Source organism: Phasianus colchicus, chromosome 2 (genome assembly GCF_987193195.1).
Source record: "Phasianus colchicus chromosome 2, bPhaCol1.hap1.1, whole genome shotgun sequence".
NCBI lineage: Eukaryota > Metazoa > Chordata > Aves > Galliformes > Phasianidae > Phasianus > Phasianus colchicus.
This window is the reverse complement of record NC_143437.1, coordinates 104,137,864-104,157,970: the sequence shown is the minus strand read 5'-3', so window position 1 is coordinate 104,157,970 and position 20,107 is coordinate 104,137,864. Positions and strand designations below refer to the sequence as shown.

General features: G+C 43.7%; 1 protein-coding gene across 4 annotated transcripts in view; it reads left to right on the top strand.

The window, feature by feature from the left end:
• The first annotated feature begins 3,445 nt into the window (after positions 1 to 3,445).
• Positions 3,446 to 20,107, top strand: part of ITSN2 (intersectin 2) — a 68,356-nt gene continuing 51,694 nt past the window's right edge. Inside the window, exons 1-2 of one of the 4 annotated variants that reach the window (XM_031595923.2) lie at positions 3,446 to 3,587; positions 13,914 to 13,977. In XM_031595923.2, the coding sequence (XP_031451783.2) occupies positions 13,947 to 13,977 (31 nt within the window). In that variant the 5' untranslated portion in view covers positions 3,446 to 3,587; positions 13,914 to 13,946. Of the gene's footprint in view, positions 3,681 to 8,193; positions 9,189 to 13,913; positions 13,978 to 20,107 lie in introns of those variants that run through there. The other 3 variants (XM_031595925.2, XM_031595924.2, XM_090136449.1) reach the window with 3 other exon arrangements.

Genomic DNA, 20,107 nt, shown 5'->3' with positions numbered 1-20,107 from the left:
ATCCACAGCCTCTCTGGGCAGCTGTTCCAGCACCTCACCACTCTCTCTGGAAAGAATTTCCCCCTGACGTCCAACCTAAATCTCCCCTCCCTCAAAATAATAACATTCAAATAAACATCTGAATACTGATGGAGATATTAGGGATATAGGGATGGAACACATTCCCCGTGAACATGGTTTGAGAGCTGAGGCTGTGCTGCCTGGAGAAGAGAAGGCTCTGGGGAGACACGAGAGCAGCCTTTCAGTACCTAAAGGGGGCTGTAAGAGGGAAGGGGACAGACTCTTCAGCAGTGTCTGTTGTGATGGGACAAGGGGAAATGTTTTCAAACTAAAAGAGTGGAGATTTAGGTTGGATATAAAGAAAAGTTTTGGCAGTAAGTGTAATGAAGCACTGGCACAGGTTGCTCAGTGGGGTGGTGGGTGCCTTGACTATGGCAGCACTCAGGTCAGGATGGTCAGGGCTCTGAGCAGTGTGGTCACTGCAGGGAGTTGGACTAGATGGCCTTTGAAGGTCCCTTCCAACTCAAATTATTCTGTTATTCTATATTCCCTTATTATGCTAAAGACAGCAAAGATTCCATGTTAGTTTACCTGTCTTCATAAGATCTTGGTAGCTTTTACTTCTGTAAATTGGTTTTGGCTCAGATATGACCAAGGGCTTACAGAATAGTAAATGCTAACAGTAACATTACTACTGCTTACAGTATATCCTGCTTCTTTTCTGCTTCTCCCACACATTTTGTCTTAATTGATCTCTTTTGGGTAGATAATATGCTGAAATTCCCCGAGTGTCTTCACAGCTTTCTATACAATCGTACAATTGGTTTTTTCTCCTTTCAGCTCATGTTCTTTATTACTCATCAGTAATTGTCTTCACTTTAATGGCTCTCTGGGACAAACAAACTTATTCCTGCAGCTTTAAGTTGCTTTTCCACTGCCTATCCCTTGCCCAAAGGGTACTAACTACTGAAAGAAAATATTCCTTTTATTTCATCTAATACTTGATATCGCCCCCCAAAACCACACTGAAGCTTGCAAAAAGTACACTCTTCCCCAAACCCTGAGATGCCTCTGTGAGAGTCTTCTCAAGCTGGATAAGAGTTAGTTCATTTCAAGGATGCAGTTTTTTCTAGTTCACGCTAAACTTTGCTCTAATTACAAAGAAAAATGATTGGAAGGCTGCTGTGTATTCACAGCAGCCTGTGAGTTCTGCTCCTCTTCCTGCTGGCTAATTAATCTTACAGATATGTATTGTTCTAATAGCTCTGATTAGCTAGTGATGATGAAGATGAAACAGCATTCAACTTGTCTACAATAACACATAAAGCTTTGATATGCTAATTCCACACCCAAGGTTTTCCTTTTGAGGGAGTCAGCTGGATTTTGCTTTCTCTCTGGTTCCATCCCAGGCAACAAAGCTCATATTATTGCACTTTGCTTCTGGCTTAAATTCTGTGTCATAGCAGGCAATTAGTAGTTATCTCGCTGCATTACATTGCTGCTTTCTCCTGGGGGTACTGAAGAAGGCATATCCCCTGTGTTTCTGCTTAGTGTATCTATAGGCATAACTGCAGAACTATGGATAAAATTCAAACCAACAAATGTACATCAACACTTAGCCCCTGTGTGACTCACCATCACGTGCCCCAGCAGCATGCCCTACCTCGTACGGAGCACAGGCTCCCCCAGCTCTCCTCCTCCAGCTTTGGTGCCCGTCCTTTTGTGCAGTGTCACACGGGATGTGACCCCACTCCCTTCATTTGGGAAGGCACTGATGTTAATTATAGAAGGAAAGACATGTCAGGTTCCTTGTGAATTCGTTCAGGTCAACATCCAAGGGAGGGTTGATGATCCTTCTGTAACTGCTCACAGACCTTCATCTAACTTCTTCTTACAGACTTTTGCTGATAGCTTTTCTACTGCCTCTCCCCCAGTGCTTTATTACTATAATCACAAAATCACAGAATGACAGAATGGTCAGGGTTGGAAGGGACCTCAAGGATCATGAATCTCCAACCCCCCTGCCACACGCAGGGCCACCAACCTTCCCACCTAATGCTAGACCAGGCTGCCCAGGGCCCCATCCAACCTGGCCTTGAACACCTCCAGGGATGGATGGGGCATCCACAACCTCTCTGGGCAGCTGTTCCAGTACCTCACCACTCTTTCTGTAAAGAATTTCCCCCTGACATCCAACCTAAATCTCCCTTCCTTCAACTTAAAACCATTTCCCCTTGTCCTGCTGTCACTCACCCTTTCAAAGAGTTGATTCCCCTCCTGTTTGTAGGCTCCCTAATCACCAGCCTGATCTTTTTCTTACTACGAAAAGAAATACATTTATCTGGTTATTATTATTTTAAACTTCTTTGCAAGAGAGAATCTGAATGCTGTTATGTCTGATGTGTTATTCTTAAATACAAAGACGGCTGTAGGTGTCGCCTGTGCAGCAAAGTCACATTGAGAACCAGGCAATATCACTGTAGTATGTCCTAGAGGGATTAAAGACTGCTTTATAAGAGATATTAGAAATTAATTTAAATGAGAAATTACCATCAGAGAGGCTCCAGAGGGATCTGTGCCTGAACCAGTGCTGTTCTCTTACCTCAGCCAATCCTTTTGGAGTGAAATGAAGCTTTGCTCACAGAATTTGCACAGCTGAAGATGCGGATAATGGCACAACCACAGCAATTTAAGACATAAAGTGAGCAAGTGCTGCTTGAACACGTGTTTCATCCACCTCCACAGCAAATATCTGTGCATCCAAATCACATCATGTACTTCGGGGCTGGCAGTAAGGAAGGGAAATGCCGTCTCTTTGAGAGCATTAAGTCAGAAGAGGGCTGAGGAGACTGGGTGGGTAAATATGTCTCAAGGCCAGGCTGGATGTGGCTCTGGGCAGCCTGGTGTGGTGGTTGGTGACCCTGCACATGGCTGGGGGTTGAACCTAGATGATCACTGTGGTCCTTTTCAACCCAGGCCATTCTATGATTCTATGTTAACTCAAGCTGGCAATGCCACGTGGCAACCAGAGCAGCAATCAAACATTTGAGCTGAAACACCAAAGAAATACAGCGTACAGGAGTGTGTCCTGCTGCGTGACCGTGACCGAAACATGGCACAGTAACGTGACTTTATGGGATGGTGATGAATTGCACAAGGTGTAACAAAGTGGACGGGCCCATTGAGAACCTGAGAGAATGAGTCACTGAAAAAAATCTGTACTCGGAGATGATATGTAATTATCTACACGGCAAAAAACGCAGCAGGAAGACGCTAATCTTTGGTACGTAGCAAGCTCCACCTGCTAGCGAAGCTGTAGAATGAATCCTGCAACTACACACGGATCCTAAAGGCTGAAGGTTAGGCTTAGGGGGTTGCAGCAGGTTGCGCTGCTTTCCGAGCTCTGTCGGTCAGCTTCACACCCGCAGCTCCCTGTGGGGAGCTACTTCAAGCCGAGCACCCGGCGGCGCCCTCAGCCCGCGCCCGCCGCCTTCCCCCACAGCGGGCGGCCCCCGCCCCCGCCGCCATGTTGTGGGGCGGTGAAGGAGGAGGCGGCGCGGCGCGGGCGCTCCCGGGCGGCGCAACAGGTAGCGGCGGCGGCGGCTGGGCTGAGCGGAGCGGGGGGACAGGGGGGTGAGCGGCGGCGCTGTCAGCGCGGCGGGGCCGGGAGCGGCGCTGAGGTGCGCGGGGCGGGCGGTGAGCGGGACGGAGCGCTGCGTGGTGTCGCTGCCGTGAGAAGCTGCGGCTCGGGGGGCTGAAGTTGGTGGCGGTTCGTCGTCTCGGCGGAAAAAAAGCCAAAACAAACGTGGTTTGCTTGGAAACTCACAGGTTTCACCCGTGACAAACACCTGAATCCTGTGATGGTTAGAAATAATGAGCTGTAGCAGCTAATTGGGTAAATTGGGTGCTAGCTGGGCTTCATTCTTGCGCTGAGCTTCATTTTTGTGCTTCTACTTTACTTCCCTTTGGATTCGTCCATTGTATTTCGGTTGTTTGGTTGTTGTTTTTTTTCCCCCTGATTGAATTATGGTGTTTCACACCGCTCGGGGTCCTTGGAGAAATAATCGGTCAGACCCCAGGCCCTGTGTGATGTCCGGGGGATGAAGAGCATCCCCACAGATTTGGGTTCGGGCTGCTCTGTGCTCTCTGTTACAGAGAGATTTTGGTCAGTCTCCTCAATCAGGTGCCCAAATTAGATCAAGTGAGTACGATTTTCTGTTTAATTACTGCCCCGAGGGATTGCATTTATTTATTTTTTTCCTTCTGCTGTCTGTACAGGATCAAGGATGTGAGATACATCGGGGTAGCAGCTCAGTCTGGGACGTAATGTTCCTACAGCGTCATCGTTTATGGAGTTGTCCATTGCAGATGTTTCGTGCTGTCGGTGCTTTATGGGCTGCATGCTTTCTTACCACTCTGACTGTGGGCAGAGAGAGATTAAGTTCAAGGCAGAACTGAGTTGTTAATGATTTTGAATTGTGTTGTTGAGGAAAAGCTTTATTCAGTTTCAGGTATCACAGCGAGGGGAACCGTAGCGAGTCTTACAGTAGGTTTATTTACATATAATTCTGTTTGTGGTCTTTAATAGAGAAAAGGAAATTAATTTTGTTCTGGAGCAAAGTAGCAGCCATCAAAAATGAAGTTAAACCGTGGGGCTGGTAGCAGTTCTTCATTCATCCACTCATCTGGAGCTGGAAGGGGAAAAGAGATGGGCTTTATAAAGGGAGAGTTGGTTTGTGTGCTTGACTTGAAGCAAAAAGCTTCACACCTCCCAGTTGCAGGTATCTGCTGGGAGAAGACCTCATGGTTAGTCCTGCCCAGCAGCACACTCAGCTCTCTGGTTCCTATTGCAAACAAGGACAGGTATCTCTGACCTGTTAATTAACAGTGTGCAAGTTTCTGCTCTTGCCACAGAAGCAGCATCTTGGTCAGCACATAAAATTGAGGAAGGCGTTGTTTTATGAGATTCCTTTGGAAGTCCTGAGCTGTTCTCTTTTCATTTTTGAAACTGCCTCAGAAGTTGGACATCCTCATTTTTAATGTTTGTTTCTGGCCTGTTTTCACTTGAAAGGAAATACCTCAAATATCTCTCTCTTTTTTTTTTTAATACCTTTAAACAGTTTCCATTTGCTTCTGTTTACCTAAAATGTCATTGCAGAATAGTTTAGTTTGGAATGGACTTCTGGAGGTGGTGTGGTCCAACCCTGGCTAGAAGCAGGGCCAGCTGAGATCAGCATCCAGCCATGTCGGAAATGCCTCTGGGGTGGAGATCCTCAACCTCTGTGGGCAGCAAGCAGCAGTCTTGGCATCCCCTATCCTTTCTGCAGGGTTATGAGTCCCACTGCCCAGCTCATCAGCAAAGATGTCAAATGGTATTGGCCCACTGCTCTGTTTCACCAGTTTGGCTCTCGCTGTAAGAATGCTCTGGTAGACCTCATAAAAGCTGTTGGAGAGTCAAAATGAGCAGCACCTGCTGCACTCCCCTCATTCACAGAGCAGTCAGATCAGAAAAGAAAGCTGTCAGGTGGACCAGGAGTGGCTTATCCAGAATAAATGTGAGCTGGCTGTTTGCAGTCACCTTTTTCTTCAGGCATCTGTACATGGCAACAGAATCATCATAGAATCATAGAATGGGCTGGATTGAAAAGGACCACAATGATCATCCAGTTTCAACCCCCCTGCTATGTGCAGGGTTCCCAACCACCAAACCAGGCTGCCCAGAGCCACATCCAGCCTGGCCTTGAATGCCTCCAGGGATGGGGCATCCACAGCCTCCTTGGGCAACCTGTTCCAGTGAATAGGATATCCTCCTTAATCTTTCAAAGGATTGTAGTCAGAATTGCAGCCTTGGCTGCATTGTACCTCTTGTCCTTCTAGAAGATGGGTGTGATATTTGCTTTTTTCCAGCCATCAGGATCCTCTCCCAGGCACCAGAACCTTTCCAAAGCCACAGAGTCTTGCAGTGATCTCAGCTCGTGTTAATGGCAGCACCAGGCCCAGCTCTGTTCCACGTATAGTATGTGCTGCCATTGATTGTTTTCACATTATTTTGACTTCTGAAAGCCACTCTTAGTTCAGAGTAATGCCACAGCTCTAGATAAAAAGCTTAAAGGATGGATCCTGACATGTTTTCAGGGGAAGGCTTGACATAAACACGGTCCTTTTGTGAGAGCTGGGAGAGCAGTAGGATGTTATGTCTGTGAATTTGTGCTGTTGCTGCTAGATTGGAGCACTCATTTCATGTGGCTGAGCGGCGTGTGAAAGTCAGTGACCTTTCTTTACCTTTTTCCATGTCTTAGGTGACCACTGCTGGTTATAAAGATAACAAAGAAAACGTGGAACTAATTGGGGAATTACCTTTTTTATGACTTTGACTTATTTCAAGCACTGTCACTTGTCAGTAAAACACTTGCACAAAGTACTTTGAGGTTCTGATGTTTATTTTTGATGTGAGATAAAACAATAACTGCTGTATTCTTTTAGCTTTAAAATCAGTTTACCATCTTTTAAAGCTGCATTTTCCTTTTGTACCCTGTGTGGGGATGGATGGTGTAAAGGAATACTTTGGAGAGGAAGCACTCCTGTTAGAGCATCTACTCGGGCTTTCAGTGCTAAAGCAGCTATTTCAAGTGATCCTCACATTTTCAAATGCTCTTTGCAAATGTTGCAGGTGCCAGAATACCTTTGGAATTCAGTTTCTGGATCTTTACAGAACTGTGAGGCTTGTAAGCTCAGTTTCCTTTGAATGATGGATTGATACGTGCTGTAATTTTAAAGCCAGGCTAAAAGTGGCAGCATGCTGGTCACTGACATGTTGTGCTTTTGGTCACTGATGAATCCATCTATCAGGGATATTAATTTATTCTCTAACCCTTTCTCTAGAAAACAAGGGAGTTGATTTTGTTTCATAAGGCATTTTTGATTCCTCACGCAGTCCCACATACTTTGCTGTATTGCATACTGCAGCATGATACAGAGACTGCAGTGACTTGTTTTTCTGGTGCCTTGAGCACCAAATGTTCAAAAGACACGTGAAATAGAAATCAGGAAGGAAACGTGAAGCTGATGCAGTTTCATTTCTACTGAACTTCAGCACGTTTAAGGCTTTGTTTTGGTCAGTAGGGGAATGCAATCTGGCAGAGCTGGGCTGGGTTGAGCTGGTAGTGTGCAGCGAGCACTGCGTTGTGTAACTCTTGTTCTCACAATACCACATGAAACTCAAATGATGTAACATGATGATGGAGTAATTCACTGGAATTGCTTAATAGGGAACAATTATCTGAGAGCTATTTTTAATTCTTTTTGCAGTTACAGGTTGTAGAAAAAGCATTGTTGGTCCAGTGCTGCTTTGGGACTGCAGTACCGAGGGCAGCAAATGGGGTGGGAAGAAATTGGTGTCGGATGTTGTTCTTTCAGCTTTAGAAGGAGGAGACTGAAGTTCAGAGTTGACTCCTCTAGTGAAAAGTTTCAGTGCTGATGCAAGTGAAGCTTCTGAAATGCTATGGCATCAGTCCTGAGTGCTATCTGTAATTCATGATTCAACAGTACGTGAAGCAACGTTTGGGAAGAACAGGAAATAGGAGTTACTCCTCTTTGTTTCTAAAAATATGACAATTGCAATGTAAAATTTGGCCATACTGTGGCCTGTCAAAAATCAGAGCTGATTTCCAATGATGCAACTCTACCTTAGTTTTCAGAGGTCAAGAATTTTAACACTAAATATTTAAGTCTCCTTTTTTTCAACCACGCTGTTAATGTGTTCACATTACTAAGAAAAACTATCTTTCTAGCTATGTATGATTTAGCTCCTTGGGACTTCACCCAATGTTGAGATGAATCATAGAACCATAGATTGGCTTGGGTTGAAAAGGACCACAATGATCACGTAGTTCCAACCCCCTGCTGTGTGCAGGGTCACCAACCAGCAGACCAGGCTGCCCAGAGCCACATCCAGCCTGGCCTTGAATGCCTCCAGGGATGGGGCATCCACAACCTCCTTGGGCAACCTGTTCCAGTGCCTCACCACCTGATGGATGTCTGACTCCAACAGCAATTGATTCCCTGAGTTCATGAAACTTGGTTGTAATGTCAGCATGTTGCTTGCATGCTGTATAATATATATATAATGTATAATATATGCTAATTGAAGGCTAAAAACCAAATGCCAATTGAATCTCTCTCTCATTTGTTTTCCTTTTATGACCTTAAAGAGTCCTTGTTTAGCTAGCAAAGCCAGACTTCCACTAAACAACACTGGAGATCCTGGAAACTAGTTACTACTTTTATACCAACAATCATAGAACTGTAGTTTGTCAGGTAGGTGTTGTGCACTTCCCAGTGTGCCTCTTACATAGTTTTAAAGCACCCAAGTATCTTTCTGATTTTGCCTGTATCTCGGTGTCTCTTTGTTGTATGAATGCTCAGAGGGGCAGCTGCTGATGGGACAGACTGACTGTGACACAGATGGGACTGAGAGTGGTGTGGACCTGGGTCTTCAATTGGGAGGGGGAGAGGTGCTGCAGCCTGGCTTTCTTCTCCCATGGGGCTTCTTTGGCCGTTCCATCAAGGATAAACAGCAGCTCTTTTATCTGAAGTGGAAGATAGTAAGAGAAGAGTCCTTATGTTACTTCTGCTTTGTTAGGAGGTTTCATTTGTGCTTCTTGTGGATGGATGGAGGAGGCTCAAAATTCTCTTTGAGAAAGAGTGTCTGACAAGATGTCAAATGGGTGGGCTCATAAAACTGCCCTGAGTGTTGCTCATCATGGTTGGAATGAATAACAGCAGTAAAGAGAGAGCTCATCAGACACAGGTGCTTTGCCCAAGTCTACAGTGACACAAATGGAAGGTTGGACTAGGTGATCTTGGAGATCTTTTCCAACCTTGGTGATTCTGTGATGCTATGACATTAGGAGTTGCATTGTGGAACTTTTCTGGAGCTGCATGGAGCTCACTGGATGGCATCTTAGGATTCCTGTATGGTGCTGGCAGAGAATTAGAACTGAAATCTGCATCTCAAGATGGGATCTGCAAACTTCAAGAAGCAGCATACTGAGTGCAGTCATGCAAATGAGGAAGTAGGAAGCAAGAAAGAGGAGTGTATTTTAAGTTACCACCCATTCAGGAGCAATTGTATCACTTTCCGTTCTCTGGAAAGGCTTCAACCTACAGCCTGGAATTTCTTCTCAAAGGTAGAGATGGAGAACTTTTGTGTTTGCTGCTAATGTGGACTTTTTCTTTTAAATCTATCTGCTGCTCTTCTTTTTTTCTTCTTTCTAAACAAAGTGGAGGTGGTGATGTGTCTCCTTGTCTGGAATCAGGTTAGTGAACGTATTCTGTCAGTGTGTGGCAGAGCTGGGTTGAATTCCCATCTTTTTTCTGTTGAAGTTTACATACACATCTCCTATGGGAAGACCATAGCGTTTCAGTAGTGAGTTTCTCAAAGTGGGACTCCTGTTCTCTCCTTCAGAACATCTTTGCAAAGAAGAATCAGAGCTGGGACAGCATGAACAGACAGGGATCTGTGTCTTCTTAGCTTAGTGACACAGATATTCACATAGCAAGGTGAAGTCCTGGGCTTTCGTTGCTCCTCTGAATTCTGTGCATGGGCTTCCTTAAATGACTGTGCAGTGAAATGTGGGAGGGTCTGAGAGAAACGATGGGAGGGTTTATGGCTCCTCAGGCAGAGCTGAGCTGGGTCTTGTTATTCTGAACGGCTTCTGAAGAACTGGGCAGCTGTGTGGAAAAATACCCAATAATAATTGAAAAGAAAAATAGTAAAACCATCACAGTTATGTTTCACAATCGCAATGGAAACGGTGATTCTTTTATGTTGCGTGGCATCCATTTTGCATGGTCTGTATATTCAGAAAAGCCATGAATCAGGCGAGCTGGGCAGAAGGATGTTTTGTGAATTCTAATGCCATTTAACCCTTTTTCAAGCTAGCAAGTAATCCAAGGGTCAGAAGGCTATTAAAGTTGGAAACAAAACTGAGTGGGAACAGAGACTCTCTAGACGTGTAGGCTGACATACAGCAGCCAAATGCAGAACAAATCCTTCCAGAGGAATAGTGAAATTAATGTTACTGTTGTTTGTGCTGTTCTTTGATTGGAAGAGTTTTTCTGTTGACTTAGGTGTGTTTTGGCCAGCCTTAGACCATGACTTGGGTAGAATAGAAACTAAAGTCTAAATGGTGTTTCACCTTTTTTGAGTACAGAGTAGCAATTCCTCCAAGCAGAGATGCCCAAAGGAGTACCTGACACTTCTGAAGGTGTTGTTGGAGTGGTTCTGGGTTACCTCTGTTGCAGTTCTAAACTGAATCATGGGGTGAAGTCCTAAAAAGGACACTTGATGGGATATGTTGTTGACTTGAAATTGCCTCCATGCAGGTGGCTGCTGCTTGGAAGAAAGCTCACCCCTGGGAGACTGACACTGATTGGGTTCTAAAATCTTGCATTTCAAGTGCCTTGTGGTTTTAAAATAGGCGTAATTCACACAAGGTCTCACCTAAATAACACGTGTTATACTGGGATCCTGCTACTGCAAGGAGGTTCTAAACCAGAAAGTACAAAACAGTAGGAATGGAAAGTGATCTGTAATTAGCTCAGTAGCAAAAAGCTGTGATATTCATCAGGTGCAGTATTTCCTAATTGTTCTTAAAGCAGAAATCTGCAGTGCAGCTTCTTGCTGGCCTTGAGAAAGGTGGAAAAGTAGTAGAGGTGTCCAGATGTGTTGCTTCTGTAGTGTTTGCTTTCTTCCAGTAACACCTGGGGTGACCAAACCAGGTACTCCAGACCTGCATTCCAGCTAAAACCATACATCTGTGGTTTCTTTGAGGAAATATTTTGGAAAAAGAAGTGATTTAGGTATAAACATTAACACAGGTTGTAGTAAGGTTGTTCCCTTCCCTTCCCTTCCCTTCCCTTCCCTTCCCTTCCCTTCCCTTCCCTTCCCTTCCCTTCCCTTCCCTTCCCTTCCCTTCCCTTCCCTTCCCTTCCCTTCCCTTCCCTTCCCTTCCCTTCCCTTCCCTTCCCTTCCCTTCCCTTCCCTTCCCTTCCCTTCCCTTCCCTTCCCTTCCCTTCCCTTCCCTTCCCTTCCCTTCCCTTCCCTTCCCTTCCCTTCCCTTCCCTTCCCTTCCCTTCCCTTCCCTTCCCTTCCCTTCCCTTCCCTTCCCTTCCCTTCCCTTCCCTTCCCTTCCCTTCCCTTCCCTTCCCTTCCCTTCCCTATTATTGAGGACGGGAGCAGAAGCTGCACTTTGGCACATCTCAAACAATTAACAAGTGCTTTAAGCACTGAGAATTTGTTTTCAAGAACTGGTGGTTCTACCCTTTAAATATAACATCCAAGCTTTCATGTTTTCCCCCTAAATGGCAGAAAGACTTTGTGTCGTCTCCAATGGTCAGTGGGACACCTGATGCTGTTGGGTGGCAAGTTGGATTTCGTGCTGTTCCTGGCATTGATGGGAACTGAGAAATGAGTTCACTGAGGACTTCTTCTATAATGTTTTGCAGAAATGAATCTTTTGTGAGGTGTTCTGTGAGGTGTTCTGGTTATAATAATGGCTGTTTTCTCATCTTTGTGATCTGTTTAGGCTACTGATCATCATCCACAAGTGCTTGTGGAAGCACCTAGTGCAGGCCTGCTGTCTCAAAGCGACAATTATCAATTAAAATTGACTTTTAAGATAAGGTAAAGTTGAGACTCCAGGAGCATCAGAACAGGGCAGATAAACTTTACTCATTTAAGCCCATTAACAGTCCAGCTTGCTTTTCCCACTCACAGCTGAGAGTGTAGGAAGCTCAGTGTACGTGAGCCAGTCACATGCTTCATCAGACCCAAGGACTGCAAAGGCTGACTTTCTCTGTAGCTGACTTGAAAAATGTATCTTGAGATTTCTGGGCTTTAGGAGTGAATCTACGTTGCTGTGTTGTGCTTTGCTCTGCTGCTCCTGGGGGTGTTGCTCAGCGTTCTGCTGCTCTCCTGCCTTCAGGTTCTCTCCTGGCCCTCCTGGCAGAACAGCTTCTGCAGCAAGGCATGCTGTAGCAATGTTTAATAACACTGGAAGCATTTGTCAGGAGAGCTATTCATAGATCTCAAGTGTCTCTTGCTTGTAGGGCCTAGGAGGGGTTGCTGCAAGCAACCTAAAAATACCCAAATTCATTTTAGAATTCCTCTCTTGGAATAGATCCAGGCTTCCTTTTTCCATCTTTCTGCAGCTGATGCCTGATGTCACCCTGAGAGATCATTTGGACTTGTCTGCTGTTTCTATTTATATATGTGTGTATGTGTATTCTGTATGTGTGCATGCATACACAGGTGTGTATCCTACATATATCCTACATAAATGACACGATATATATGTAATATGTATGCATCTGTTTGTCTATATAGAAATAGAACACATTGCAGAGCAGTATCATTAGCATACTTGACATTCGTGGCTATTTTCAAGTCTCCTAATGAAACTGCTCTGCAATGTGTTACATTTAAAATATGGATATGTTGTTCTTCCCTCACTGGGCAGTTATATGAGCAATGCAGAGTGAGTTGAGTTTGGATGCAGTGCTCTTCTTGGCTCATTTTGGGGAAGCCCAGTGCACACATGGCTATGATGTTTACGGATGACCCAGTGAGAATGAATGGATGACATCCCATCACAGTCACCTGATTTTACGTGCCATTTTCAGGGTGTATAAGCATATGAATAATAGGTATCAAAGTGGATTTGTAAATAATGTGTGTGTAAATATACAGAGGTGGGATTGTTAACGTTGGACCCCGTGCAGGAATGTGCAGTAGGTACAAATATTCTCTTCTATCCAGCAGCAGAACTGGAACTTTCTTTCCAGTTGTGTGAGTTTTGGGATGGGATGTGCAGCATTTTCCTTGGGGGCAGGGCAGCATGGAGTTGTGAGATGCATTGCTGATGGAAAGAAAACTGCGGATTAGGGCCACTAAGAGAGGGCGGAGCACCTCTCCTATGAGGAAAGGTTGAGGGAACTGGGCTTGTTTAGCTTGGAGAAGAGAAGGATCTGGGGAGACCTCATTGTGGCCTTCCAATATTTGAGAGGAGCATATAAACAGAAGAGAGAAGGACTGTTTACGAGGGTGGATAGTGATAGGACAAAGGGGAATGGTTTTAAACTGAGACAGGGGAGGTGTAGGTTAGATCTTAGGAGGAAGTTTTTCACCCAGAGGGTGGTGAGGCACTGGAACAGGTTGCCCAAGGAGGCTGTGGATGCCCCATCCCTGCAGGCATTCAAGGCCAGGCTGGATGTGGCTCTGGGCAGCCTGGTCTGCTGGTTGGTGACCCTGCACATAGCAGGGGGTTGGAACCAGATGATCACTGTGGTCCTTTTCAACCCAGGCCATTCTATGACTTTTATTAGGGCAGTTCTTTTTCCAGAGTGCATCCCGTCAGAGCGTTCTCTTTGTAAATCACTTTAGGAGTGGGTGGGTTTGAATAGTGGTTGTTTCTTCACTTTTCTCAGTAGAAGCATTCCATACGGAGCTGCAGGTGAACTTTTTAGTGATAGACACAAGTAACACCAGGGAGCACGCTTAGGGCATGCAGGCTCTCTCCTTGCCAAGAGAGTGCTGCACCCCACACTGTGTGCCCTGAGACAGCTGTTTGTGTGCTTTATGCGGGAGCTGCTAAACAGTCGGGACTGTTTTCCTTTAAAAATGTGCCACTAGGTTCAAGACTGAAAATAAATAAATAATAATAATAATAAAAAAAATCCCCCGCCCCCTCCCAAATGTAAATTCAGCTTGTTCAGCAGCAGTGTGAAGCCCTGCATTGTCTGCTGTCGGAAGTGGGAGCTGAAGGGGACAGACGTTCCCCTGCTCAGCGGGAGCGCGCAGCGACGTTTTGCCCTTGTTGCATTATTAATGGCACGATGTTTTTATGTTGCAGATGGCTGAGAGCTAGCAAGGCACTTTCAAGACCATGATGGCTCAGTTTCCCACGGCTGTAAATGGTGAGTAGCTCGGTTCTGGTTGTTTAGGTAGAGGTGGGAGCATTTGGTTTTATTTTCTGTTGAAACGGCCCTATGAAAAAGGAGCTGATTTTAGTACCCGCAGCAGTGTTATGGACAGCTTGCTGCAGACTGCTTCCTGTAGTTCAGCTTACCTTGTAAGACTGGGAGAAATTGGCTGCGAGCATAATTGTGGCATGATTTAGATACAGAAATGCCTGGAGCATCTAGAAATCTCAGATCATTTAAAGGGGTGAGGAATGTTGGTCTTGTGTTATGAGCACTGACTGACTGCAAGTGGGAATATGCAAAGTAATAGCTGATTTGACTTGCATACCTTTTGTGTTATGTAATGCAGCACAAAATTTGTTTCATTATAATATGCTACTTAAGCTGAAATAGTAGAATATGTTAATCAATGTACTGTGTTAACTAAAACAATCTTTCTTTAAAAGTAAGAAAAACTTAACCTTCCTCTTCGTTCTGCGCTCCGTGGAAACTTTTGGATTTGTTTCTTGGTGATTCTCTATCAAAGATGTATGAAAGACCAAAGCTTAGAATTGTTTGTGTGTATATGTGTACAGTGGAGCTCATTATTTCTAAAGCAAGCTTGTTTGTGAAAGCACAAGTTGCAGCTGTCTGCTGAGAAATTTTATGTTTATGTGCTGTTGTTTGCAGAGCTGGCCAAAATGGAAAGACAAATATAGGAACAATGCTTTGTGCTCCAGATATTTCAGATAGGGAGATGAATGATAAAGGTATTTCTTCTCTGTGAAGGTTACTGCAGGACTGGGGGGTCTTCATTTAACCAGTTTAGAAAAATCATTGCACCTACAATGAGTGAAATAGAAAAAGTGTTTCTTAGCCAAAGCAAAGTGCTCAGAATTCGAATTCAAACTGTTTTACATGTTTCATGTGTGCATAAAACACCTTTTTTTATACAGGCAGTTGCAGTTTGATCTGGTCTTTGTTCCACAGACTTAAAAGAGAAGTAAAAGGAGTCAACATATTGCATATCATAGGGCAAAAGCCTACGTATCACTTCCACTTCTTGGGCATCATAGAAAAACAATTTTCTTGTCATTGTGTGCTCTTTGCTCCCCAACTTAAGCACAAAATGCTCTTCAGAGAAGACACAAATTTGTGCACTTGGCTGTCCCTGTGGTTGATTTACACATGGTCTATTCTTTTTGGTTTGGCTCTTTCCTCTCTCTGGTGAAGGACTGCAGGTATTTGACAGCAGTGATCACATGCATGACTTGAACTCAGAAAGATGTTAGCTTGGGAAAGTGGTCCTCTTCTTCATCTAGAATCCCTTGCACAGTTCAAAAGGGAACTAGGCCAAAACGTGCACTTTTCTTGTGTCAAGAAATGAGTTTTACTGTGTTGAAATACTTAGTAAGAAAATGTGAGCTAGCAGGCAGCAGTTAAGCTCACAGTGTATTTGAATGACTGTGTGTGGTTTTGCAATGATATTTCTCATCAGAATTGATTAAATTTGAAACATATCAGGCAAGGAAAAGAAGACTAGTTTTAACGTGATTTCTGTATAAATATTGAGCAATTTTTACTACTGAAACTGTTCTGTAATCTGTGTTCCTCTTCCCTGCTACTTCCTACTACTGTTTGCATTCAAAGTAGATCACCAACATTTAATACTCACTGCAAACCTCTCATTACGCTATTAGACATTGGTAATGACTTCAAGCATTGGATGAAGAATATGGTTATGCATGAGGCAGTAAGACCCCTAGGCACTCCTGCAGCCCAAGTGAAGAGCACTGGCTGCCTGCCCTGGGGCATTGGCCCTTTCTTTTGCTCTCTACTAGAGGAAAATTGTGGGTTTTTTTTGTTTTTTTTTCTGGGGGAAGAACCTCTCGTCCTTATCAAGGTGTAAAGTCTTAACTTTTAGATCATTAATTACAAAAGTAGTTTCTGTTTCAGGTTTATTTATGGTGCTTGGTGCTAAAAGCTAGCAAATAGCGTGTGTGTGCAAGTGAGCAATTACATGGTACAGAATGACAATGGGGTTGAGAACTGCAGGGCTCAAATGACAAAGTGAGATACTTACAGCATCTCAAGCAACGTGAACAGAAGAGTCTGCAGCACCTTGTTTTCCATCTGAGCAGAGAAGGGGAAGAAGGTTAACTCACTTAACTGCTGGAGTTCCAGTTCAGAGACTTGAATTCACGGAGGGCACCTTGGGAGCTCTACCAAAACAGGTTCTCAAGACTCTGCAGCCTGAGCATGTGGCTGACAGCCAGGCTGTGTGTTGGGCTGAGAACTGGCATATTCTTTTCTAATTGGGTGGTCATACGTAAACTTGAGCTTGGTGGGGCCTTCTGTGCTCCTGGGACACGTACTCTTGCTAAACCACTTTCCTCTCTAAAGATATACAAGAACACAGTGAACATCTACAGAGGAGTTCCCTTTGACCTTCCATTTTGGTCCAAGGTGACCTTTGTGGGTGGGTTACTAACAGGCTGGAAAAGCAGAGAGGAGAAGCAGGACTTGAAGAGTGCATGTTGATTTTTATGGAACTCGGGATGCATCTGCCAGGTCTGACAAACATAAGCTAAATGTAATGGCTGTGATGATTTTTTATGTGAACAGGCAAAACTGTATGATACCTTTCTGTGGGAGAAGTCGCAAAGCATGCATACAGCACTAGATAGATCACAGACACTGGAGTCTATTCTGAGATCCAGGTCTAATTTAAGGAACTCATCTCAAATCCTGTAAAAGCGGCACTTACATAAACTAAATATCAAATACTTTCAAAATTACATTTCTAAATTATGAGTTAGCAGTTAAAAATAGGATAGGAACTGAAACAGATTAAAATGCACTTCCACGTCATTTGTCTTTCTGATTGCTGTATCTGCCATAAAGCAGCTTTCCTTGCCATGGGATGTTTCCTGTTACAACTGGAGAGCAGTTGCAAGATGTTGCTGTTCTCCCATCTCCTCTTCTTCTGTATGTTAGAATTTTTCAGACAGGCTGGATCTTGGTTTAGGGAGATTTAATCCTGACAGTTTGGCAGAAATGAGGAAGGCTGTCTTTGCTGATCAGTATCTCACAGAGCTTCCTTAAGTACTGTGGGAGTTTTAGGACTGTGGTTTTCCTGTTTATGTTTTTATTTGTCCTTCCTCTTCCCTCCTACCACCTGTTTCCTTTGATGTAATGTGTAGTGGTCCAACAGGAAAACACCTCTGATAGCTGAGATGCAAAAAGTAAGACTCATAACTCCATTTCACTTTCTTTTTAAGCTTAATAATTCAAGCTGGGTTTTAGTTAGTGAATTCAGTGCAAAATGGGGTTCTGGTTCTACTGTTGTCAAGAATAATGCACTCACAAATTGTCTTCTCTGTTTAAAAAGTCTATCTCAAGATCCCTGATCTGAAATTTCTTGGAATTGGTCATCACAGCTCAGTTAAAACCTTAATGGGTGCAACATGACTCTTAACCTTGTGTGTACTGCAGGCATGGAAACTGCAGACTTGGATATCAGCAAGTGTAGATAAAGATACTGAGCTGAATTACAGCTTGCAAAGGAAGTATCAGAACTTGTTCTTCCATCTCAAGTAAGGCAAAGGAAATGAAGGAAATTCAAAGAAAGGACAAAAATATTCTGTGGCCTTACTTATGTTTGTAAATTAATTCCTGGGTTCTGCATGAGGATGCTGATTTTGCTTAATACAGAGCAAACTTCACGTGTTTAAGTCAGATGGGCTTATATGTTCCACTATCAAACCCTGCAAAACATTAGGTTTCCAGTTGCACATCCTGTATCAGATGTGTACTTCAATTCTAAGAAGTGAGAAATAGTTCTGTAGAATTGCAGGAGTATCTTGCTCGTATGTAATTTTGGAAGCTGAAAATAGTGAGACATGGAGGTAAATAATAACACAATAAAAGGAGCAAGGTTTTAATGAAGGTGGCATCCCAAGCTTTCTTTAGTCCCCAAATTTTGTGGTAGAGTCAAACAGGTGGAGTTTATTAGAGAGAGAACTGGCTGAAAGGGAGAGAAAATGGAAGTACTAGACTTGGTTGTTGTAATAGTGAAATTCTACGTGGATTGTTATCCTGGGACCAAACTAACTCGTTTATTATTTATGGAAACATCATTAATACAAAGCATGTGTATGCTGGTTAGATTTTCTGATGACACAGACATAGGAGTCATTTTCCAGGGAGGATTAATCAGGAAACAGTGCATCATTGGTTCAATCCCATCACGTTTCCATTGTGCTTCTTCAAGTAGCTTTGTAGTCATGCTGCTATAGGCTGGAAGAATTTCTGCTGTATGCTGGGAGCCCAGGGTTTGGCTGTGACCAAGGGGGAAGACAACCGGATGTCTTAGATAGTCATGTAATAATTATGTAATTTGAGGGAAAGGAAACGCATCGTAGAATGTGATGGTGAAATAAGTGATACTGTGTGCTGTTGCATAATGCAGTGCTATATGGCTGCCCAGGGAGGTGGTGGGGTCACTGTTCCTAGAGGTGTTCCAGAACCATGGACAGTGGGCATCATGGGGTGGATTGGAGTTGGTCTTGGTGATCTTAGTGGTAGCACAAAGTTCAGTAGAGATCACAAAATGGCTGGGTTGGAAGGGACCTCAAGGATTATGAAGCTCCAACCTCCCTTTGAATTGGCTGTTAGTGTGTTGGGATGGAAATCTGAACGGTTCTGGGATGTTCTGGTCCCTGTGATCAGGGAGGAATCTGAGCGCCATAAGGCAGAGCTTGGTTTTGGGGAAGGAGTTCTGTGTTGTACCTCCTCAGAGTAGCTGCAGTCCGGACATGATGACCTTGGAAGTCCCTTGCAGTCCTAAAGCAGCCTTCAGTGTTACTTGGTAACTTGGCAAATATCATTCACTGAGTTACTTTAAGCTGCCTTGTCTTGATAGGGTTTGACTTTGAGGACCGTGTTAGTTTTTGTAAGGTAAGACTGTGCTGACTGGGGGACCAAGGGATTCATCTTCTGTAATATGTCTATAATTTAAGCTGCTTTAATCATTTTGGATGCCAGTGTGTTCCTTGTGGTTTTGTTGTACCTCAGAGTGTATTCCTAACAAGACAAAACAGAAAACGTAAGGAGATCAACAAATACTTGCCCAAAATGAAGCCAGAGCCTGAGGGCTACCCTGTAGGGACTCAAACATCAATCTGTCATGTGACAGAGCTTCAGAGGGCCTTCACTATTCAAAATTGCTCTCATCTTGATAGAAAGATGAGCTCCAACATTTTGGGAATTGCCCTTCTAGTCTGATAAACTGCTTCATATGGTTGGTGCAACTTGGGGTTGCTTGTCATAGTGTGAAATACTGTCTTTTTAACATCAGCTAAATACTGTGCCTTCTTGTGGTCATTATGGCCTACGCATGTTGAACAGGCCAAAGATAATATTAATTGGTATTGGCAGAATGAGTTCAGGTTTAGCCCCCTAATCATAATAGCAAGAATAAACCATTTTTAGACGTTGCCTGTAGTCTGTCGAATGCATTTATACAATGCTGCAGTGTTACTTTAATTAGGGATGTTTTAGGTTTGGGCTTGTCAGTGTCCTGGATTAGTTGTTGAGGACATCTGCTATTTTTCTTACAATTGAACAACAGCCTTCAATCATAATTGAGATGGCTGGAAAACTTAAAAAAACAAAAACAAAACAAAAAAAAAACCCCAAGAAACGTTTGTGGGACTGAGTTTCTTAATTGTACACAATGAAATTATTGAGCTTACAGTTGGCAGAAAATGTGTTGTTTTTTTTTTTTTCCTTTTTGGTGGGGACTCATTGTCTCAAAACACCTGTGAACCCAAAGCTCTAAGTGCTTGGAACAAAAACTTGTGGTCTTTTGGCTCCAGAAGTCTCCCAATTTGCTAATAACTGAAAGTCAAGAGAGTGTAATGCTCAAGGAAGGACTCAAGCAATCATACTCCTTATTTGGAGTGATAATATTGACTAGGACTTTCCAGCTTGGAATGATGGATAGAATAAATGCATATAGAATGATGAATGACCTTAGGAAGGTGACAACAGAGTGATAATTGATATCTCATAATAGAAGTATTAACCACTATCAAGTGAAAATACCATAGGCAGCTATCAAACAGAGCACTTTGCTCAGTGT